Source organism: Stomoxys calcitrans, chromosome 2, assembly GCF_963082655.1.
Source record: "Stomoxys calcitrans chromosome 2, idStoCalc2.1, whole genome shotgun sequence".
Taxonomy (NCBI): Eukaryota; Metazoa; Arthropoda; class Insecta; order Diptera; family Muscidae; genus Stomoxys; species Stomoxys calcitrans.
In genome coordinates, this window is record NC_081553.1 from 50,743,427 (window position 1) to 50,751,401 (window position 7,975).

A 7,975-nucleotide genomic window follows, 5' to 3' on the forward strand; every position below is an offset into this window, starting at 1 on the left:
TTTCGGCCCCTGAGTTTTGTTAGGCCCCTCGACGTTCTTATTGAGTATGGTCTAGATGCGGCCTTTTTATACCCACCACCATATTATGGGGGTATACTAATCTAGTCATTATGTTTGTAACACCTCGAAAAATTGATCTAGGACCCCATAAAGTATATATATTCTTAATCTCTCGACATTCTGAGTCGATCTAGACATGTCCGTCCGTCTGTCAAAATCACGACAGCGGTCGAACGCGTAAAGCTAGCTGCTTGAAATTTTGCACAGACACTTAACATCGATGTAGGTCATTGGGGATTGCAAATGGACCATATCGGTTCAGATTTAGATACAGCTTCCATATAAACCGATTTCACTTCTTGAGCCTTTGGAAGGCGCAATTTTTGTCCGATTTGGCTGAAATTTTGTATGTAGTATTCTGTTATGACTTTCAACATCTGTGCCGAGGACGGTTCAAATCGGTCTATAACCTGATATAGCTCCTATATAAACGGATCTCCCGATTTGACTTCTTGATACCCTGGAAGTTGCAATTTTTGTCCTATTTGGCTGAAATTTTGTACGTCGAATTTCGTTACGACTTTCAACATTTATACCGAGTACGGTTAAAATTGGTATAACCTGATATAGCTCCCATATAAACCGATTTGACTTCTTGTGCCCCTGGAAGCTTCAAATTTATCCAACAACTGTGCCGAGTACGGTTCAAATAGGTCTATAACGTGATATAGCTCCCATATAAACCGATCTCACGATTTGCCTTCTTGAGCTCCTGGAAGCTTCAAATTTATCCGATTTGGATGAAATTTTGCATGTATTATTCTGTTATGACTTCCAACAACTGTGCCAAGTAGGGTTCAAATCGGTTTGTAACCGGATATAGCTCCCATATAAACTGATCTCCCGATTTTACTTTTTGAGCCCCCGGAAGCCGAAGTTTTTGTCCGATGTGGCCGATTTGAAATTTTGCACATAATATTCTGTGTAACTGTGCAAATTATGGTCCAAACCGGTCAAGAACCTGATATAGCTCACATGTTTACCGGTCTCTTGGTCATCCTTGTTCGGTTCCTAGAGCTCTAATTTTTGTTGGTTTGACAGAAGTTGTATGTATTCAAATATGGTTAAAATGGGCTTTTATGTGGATATAGCTGTCATATATACCGAGATCCCGACTTAAGGACATATACCGAGATTCCGACGTAAGCCAAATGCGCATTTATGAAGCGATTTTGGTGAAATTTGGCATATTGAGTTGTGTTAGAATTTTCGACGTTCTTATGTGGTATGGTCTAGATTTGGCTGTAATTTGGATATAGCTGCCATATATACTGATCTAAGTTCTTGTGCCCATAAAAGGCACATTTGTTATCCGATTTCGCTGAAATTTAGCACAGTGAGATATTAGGGCTCTACATCATCCCTATCATATATGGTTAAGATCGGCCTATATATGATTATAGCTGCCATTTATATCGATCTGCCGATGTGAGGACTTGGGCCCATAAAAAGCCCATTTATTATCATATATAAAAGATGCATTTGTTATCCGATTTCGTTGAATTTTGATGCAATGAGTTGTAGTAGACCCCTACATATCCTGAATATGGTTTAGAACGAACTATATTTGGATATAGACCAATCTTTCTGTTTATGGTTTAGGATTATATTAGCCCGCTCGTCGTGCTAATCATGTTTTGTCCAGATGGGACCTTATTTCGATATAGCTGACATGACGTAGAGAGTTTATTATGGGTATCCGAGGTGGTGGGTACCCAAAGTTCGACCCGGCCGAACTTGTGCGTATTTTACTGGTTTATTTATATAATATTAAAACATATATATAATTAGGCAGACTTCTTTAAGATTCATTAACCAAATAAAATCAATAAAATCTATTTTTCTCTTCTAATGACAGCTATTATCATCTAAATACTCATATGTGTATCTCTTTCTCCCTCATCTTTGAATTGTAGGAATGTAAAAAATATAAATTATTTATATTATAAGGATTGCCCCCATGAATTGACATACAAAACATGTTTAGTTCACCGTAGATATTTCACAAAAAAATTTGTCCAACAAAAGCATTCACTTTAACACTCAGTCGGTGATTAAACATCACAAAGTGCACAACGGCAAGCGCAAGAATTCTCTTTCGGAACTACATGGTAAATATACATATTCACATACATGCATATAGAAGTATAGATAACACATAAAAAAATTAATCATAACAAGAATATCATATGGAATTAAAACTAAACATGTAGAATTAAAGCAGAACCAATTTGGAGTCGTTAATGAATACACTCAAGGAAAAACGTTAGTTGGAAACTTTCTAAACAAACCAGTGCAATTAAAATCAAGTATATCTTAGAAAGCAATATAATTTTTTAACAAATAAATTAAACCAGAATTTGAATTATGAAAAATATTTTAATAAATATCAAATTTTATAACTTTTGTCAAAGCAATTAAAATTAATTTTTCTAAAAAAATTGTAAGTAAAGTGCAAATTAAGTCTTAATTATAAAAGTAAATCATATATGGGTAAAATGTTATGGAAACTTTATGCGTTACAGTAATGATAACATTTTATACACCCGAACTCGTCGGTAGGATTTGTCAAAAAGGCATGTCTTCTAGGTTAAAACTATGTTCATGGGAAATTTTGTCTTTAGTAAATGACAACCGTGGTAAATCTAAATCGGTCTATAACGTGATATAAGAGGGAATTTTCTAAGAGCCATAAAACATTTTTCAAAAAAAAAAATTCGAGCCGCCATGCGGCCTATAGCACAGTGCCTGGTTATGACCCCTGTTATAGTGCTCACCAACTTCTTAACGAACTCCAGCTCCCACGTCCTCCTCCGATCGATCACAGGCCAAAGCGCCTGTGCAGTCCGGCAAGCATCCACCGAGTCCCATCTACCCACCGAGGCCGCCCTGGCCAACCCCTCTGCAGTGTTCAGTAATTCGACAAATGGCACATAGGCAAGATCGATGACTGGTCCGCCCGGTGCAGACGAAGCCCTCCTGGTGCACTCGCCCGCGCTATAATTCTCTGGAATCCCTTCATGCCCAGGAACCCATGTCAGTGCACATCGTGGACCGGAGCCTATCCAGGGACTATCGACAATCGACCTAGGCCTTGAGCGCCGCCATATTGTCCATATAAATTCTAAGTTTTGAGGGCGGTAAATCCCTTACCAGAATATCCCTTGCGGTCACTGAAATGACATAGTCCTCCGCCAGAAAGACCGTACACCCGTCCGTTAGTCTCAGAGACATACTGATATAGAGTGCATAAGAATAGACCCCCAACCCAGTCCCTAACTTCATCTTGGAGCCGTCGGTGTAGATCGAGGTCTCATCCTCTTCAAGGACAGAATTCGCCCTTCATTCATCCCTCCCAGGAAAAGAAATCGCGAATGTCCTCACTCCAGTCGGCACTGGTGTCAGGTAGTCAGAGATCCTCCTAGATCGAACTTTGGCCGCAACCATCCTCCTTCAGTATGCCGAACTCCCTCAGTCCAAGCGCGACCTTGGCGGCACAGTTCCGAATGCAGGTCTCAATGGGCTGCATATCCAGCATCGCCTACAGACCTGCCTGCGGTGCTGATCTCAGTGCTCCTGTGACCCCGACTCAGGCCAGTCGCTGGATCTTCTCGAACTCCCTCGCACGCGTTCTCATCTCTACGGCATTCCACCATACCAGTGCTCCATAGGTCAGTATTGGTCTCGCGATGGCCGTATACATCCAATAAATCATCTTGGGGGTTACCCCCCACTTCCTACGGAACATTCTCCCGCAGGAGTAAAAAGTGCACAGTGCTTCAGGGCTTTTTTTCCTCGGTGTTCCTCTTCCAGAACAGTTTCGAATCGAGCACTATGCTTGGGTACTTCATCCCCTTCGACATCCCAGCTCCGTCTTCCTTCACTGACCCTTCTATGATCTCGCTGATCGCCGACAGAAAGCTGTCTCGGATGAGCAGCACGACGTCGTCCCTATAAGCGATAGTCCTCGTACCGTCCCAGCTAGATCCATCAGGATTTCATTAATCACAAGGTTCCATAGAATTGCCGAGAACGCCCCTCCCCCCCGCCACACTATCTCCCAGGTTCGCATTAATAATCCTGTCATAAAGCATATAATTGATCCATTTGGGAGATTATGGGTTGAATCGCCGTGTGGTCCAGTTCATAGACTATCGATAAATTATATTATAAAAATCTAAAACGATCTAGTCATGTCCGCACGTCTGACCGTCTGTCTGTTGAAATCACGCTACAGTCTTTAAAAATAGAGATATTGAGCTGAAACTTTGCACAGATTCTTTTTTGTCCATAAGCAGGTTAAGTTCGAAGATGGGCTATATCGGACTATATCTTGATATACCCCCATATAGGCCGATCCGACGTTTTAGAGACTTAGGCCCATAAAAGCCACATTTATTATCCGATTTTTCTAAACTATGGGACAGTGAGTTCAGTTAGGCCCTTCGACATCCTTGTTCAATTTGGCTCAGATCAATCCCGATTTGGCTGCCACATTGTCCGATTTTGCCAAAATTTGGGACAGAGAATTTTGTTAGGCCAGTCGATATCCTTGTTCAATTTGGCCTAGATCGGTTCAGATTTGGATATAGCTGCCATATAGACCGATCTCTCGATTTAAGGTTTTGGGCCCATAAAAGGCGCATTTATTGTTCGATTTCGCCGAAATTTGAGATAGTGAGTTGCGTTAGGCTCTTCGGCAACTTTCTGTAATTTGGCCCAGATTGGTGCAGACTTGGATGTAGCTACCTTATAGACAGATCTCTCGATTTAAGGTTTTGGGCCCATAAAAGGCGCATTTATTGTCTGATTTTGCCAAAATTTGGGGCAGTGAGTTGTGTAAGCCTAGTCGATATCCTTCTTCAATTTGGCCTAGATCGGTTCAGATTTGGATATAGCTGCCATATAGACCGATCTCTCGATTTAAGGTTTTGGGCCCATAAAAGGCGCATTTATTGTCCGATGTCGACGAAATTTGGGACACTGACCGACATCTTTCTGGAATATGGCGCAAATCGTACCAGATTTGGATATAGCTGCCATATAGATCGATCCCACTATTTAAGGTCTTCTGTCCACAAAAGGCACATTTCTTGTTCGATTTCGCCGAAATTTGAGACAGTGAGTTGTATTAGACCCTTCGACATTCGTCTTCAATTTGGCCAAGATTGGTCCAGATTTGGATATAGCTGCCATATACAATAGATCGATCTTTCGATTTAAGGTTTTTGGCCCATAAAAGGCGCATTTATTGTTCGATTTCGCCGAAATTTGAGACAGTGAGTAGTGTTAGACCCATCGACATCCGTCTTCAATTTGGCCCAGATCGGTTTCGATTTGGATATATCTGCCAGATAGACCGATCTCTCGATTTAAAGTCTTGACCCCATAAAAGGCACATTTATAATCCGATATCGCTGAAATTTGACAGTGACTTATGTTAGGGTTTTAGACATTCATGTCGTATATGGTTCAGATCGGTCTATGTTTGGATATGGCTACCAAAAAGATCACTATTTTGATTTACAAAATTGAACAATGACTTGTACTTATTAGACCTCTCAACATTCGTGTCGAATTTGGTCCAAATCGGACCATATTTCGATAAAGCTGCTATGGGGGCATAAATTATGCACTTTTCACTTGACTATGACAAAAGGTGGTATACATATATACCCGAGGTGATATATTGTTTTATTTTATTTTTCTATTTTGTTTTATTTTGTTTTATTTTATTTTATTTTATTTTATTTTATTTTATTTTATTTTATTTTATTTTATTTTATTTTATTTTATTTTATTTTATTTTATTTTATTTTATTTTATTTTATTTTATTTTATTTTATTTTATTTTATTTTTTTTTATTTTATTTTATTTTATTTTATTTTATTTTATTTTATTTTATTTTATTTTATTTTATTTTATTTTATTATATTTTATTTTACTTTATTTTATTTTATTTTATTTTATTTTATTTTATTTTATTTTATTTTATTTTATTTTATTTTATTTTATTTTATTTTATTTTATTTTATTTTATATTATTTTATTTTTTTTATTTTATTTAATTTTATATTATTTTATTTTATTATTTTTTTTTTTATTTTAATGCTGCTTTGAACTTTATTGCTCACACATTTTTTTGAGTTTAAAAAAAGAAGAAGTATATTTTATCGTTCGAAATACCATTAAATATAATAATTTTTTTTTATTGCTTTTTTTTTTTTTTTTTTTTTTTTTTGGGGGGGGGAGGGGGGGTAATTAAGTCCAAAGCATTGAAAACAGGCAAACATAATTGAGACTTTAATGCACTCAAAAAAAAAAATAGGTATGAGCAAATACAGTGGGTAAGAGTAAGTGATGAGGTGGCCTTCATCTTAGTACATATAAATGAACTTTAGCTTTGACCTTCAACGAAACTGCCATTGCCCTTCAGGCACAAACTTAAAATGGTTATTTGGGGTTTTTTGTTAATATTCGGTCATTGTATACATTTGAAGTTGACTCTTACTCACACTCTCTTTTCCGGGAAACACTGTATTTCAATGTGCGTCTTAGAATTATGCCTCATTCTCTACTTCTTTCTTCCCACTAATTACCATCAATTAATTGTTGTTGTTTTTGCCTATTATTCTCCTTCTCTTTTCCGTAGCCTAACTCCCCTTAAACATGACATTGGACTTTTATTACCTGGCAGTTTCGGCACCTTGCCGGGCGGTTATAATGACCGCCAAAGCTTTGGGCGTTGAACTTAACAAGAAAACTTTGGATCTTTATGGTGGTGAACATTTAAAGCCAGAATTTCTCAAAATCAATCCTCAACACACCATACCCACCTTGGTTGATGATGGCTTTGCCATATGGGAGTCACGACCTATTATGATCTATTTGGTGGAGAAATATGGCAAAGAAGATGACCCCTTGTATCCCAGCTGCCCTCAGCAACGGGCGGTGATTAATCAACGACTCTATTTTGATATGGGAAGTTTGTACAGTAGCTTTGCCGAGTACTTCTATCCCCAGGTGAAAGAGAAGAAACCGGCAGATCCCGAAAAGTTTAAAAAATTCGAAGCCGCCATGGAGTTTTTGGATTTATTCTTATCCACCTCCAAATATGTGGCAGGTGATAACATGACTTTGGCTGATCTCTCCATTTTGGCCACTGTCAGTACCATTGAGATTGCCCAAATTGATTTTAGCAAATATGAACATTTGTCTAAATGGTATGCTGGCATTAAGGATACAGCCCCTGGTGCCGATGAGAATTGGGCTGGCTGCTTGGAGTGCAGAAAATTTGTGGACAATTCATAAATGCTGTTGATGATTGAGATTGTATTTGAATGTAAAATTTAAATTTTATCCTTAAAAAAAAAAAACAATTTCTATGTACATGTTATACGGGTGTTATATGTTTAATCAAATCAATAAATATGCAAGGATTTTATTTTGGTGTTAAAAAAATCGTTGCTTCTTTATTGGGCTAGTTATGTCAATGAAAGTTTGGTATGAAAGTTATTCTACCCGAAAATGAAAAAATTAAAACGAATGGAAACAAAGGAAAAATTGGCATTCACAACGACGAGTATTGTCAAGAGTTCAAGAAAATGGCTGATTGCTTTGCCAGTATTGCCATGTATAAGATTTGTATACGTGCATTCCCTTCCTTTCGAACTTACCTCGTTTATCCAAAACTACGCAATCAATGTTTGAGAGCAAAACATTGTCAAATAACATGAAGGTCATTTGAGTATTCCTTGCTTATTTATTTTGCACTTGAGTGTTCTCTTCGACATAAATAAACCATCAATGTGAGTGCGTTATAGTTTTGCTCTACAAGCAAAAAAAAATATCCCCACAAGTGATATTGCAACAATGTGATTGTTCTTTGAACAAGTAAAAAGGCGTTAAGATCGG

General features: G+C 37.7%; 1 protein-coding gene across 2 annotated transcripts; it reads left to right on the plus strand.

Moving 5' to 3' along the window:
- Window positions 1–2,073: 2,073 nt before the first annotated feature.
- Window positions 2,074–7,516, plus strand: LOC106083100 (glutathione S-transferase 4). 2 transcript variants are annotated; one of them, XM_059363521.1, is made up of 3 exons: window positions 2,074–2,171; window positions 6,714–6,757; window positions 6,791–7,516. In XM_059363521.1, exons 2-3 carry the CDS (start codon window positions 6,731–6,733, stop codon window positions 7,370–7,372), a joined length of 609 nt encoding a protein of 202 aa, XP_059219504.1. In that variant the 5' UTR covers window positions 2,074–2,171; window positions 6,714–6,730; the 3' UTR covers window positions 7,373–7,516. The 2 variants fall into 2 exon arrangements, with proteins under 2 accessions (XP_059219504.1, XP_013101398.2); XM_013245944.2 differs by having other exon boundaries at window positions 6,714–7,516.
- Window positions 7,517–7,975: the final 459 nt, after the last annotated feature.

Bases quoted from the DNA above. Each gene is read 5' to 3' on its own strand.
- LOC106083100 (XM_013245944.2), top strand. From the start codon at position 6,731: ATGACATTGGACTTTTATTACCTGGCAGTTTCGGCACCTTGCCGGGCG.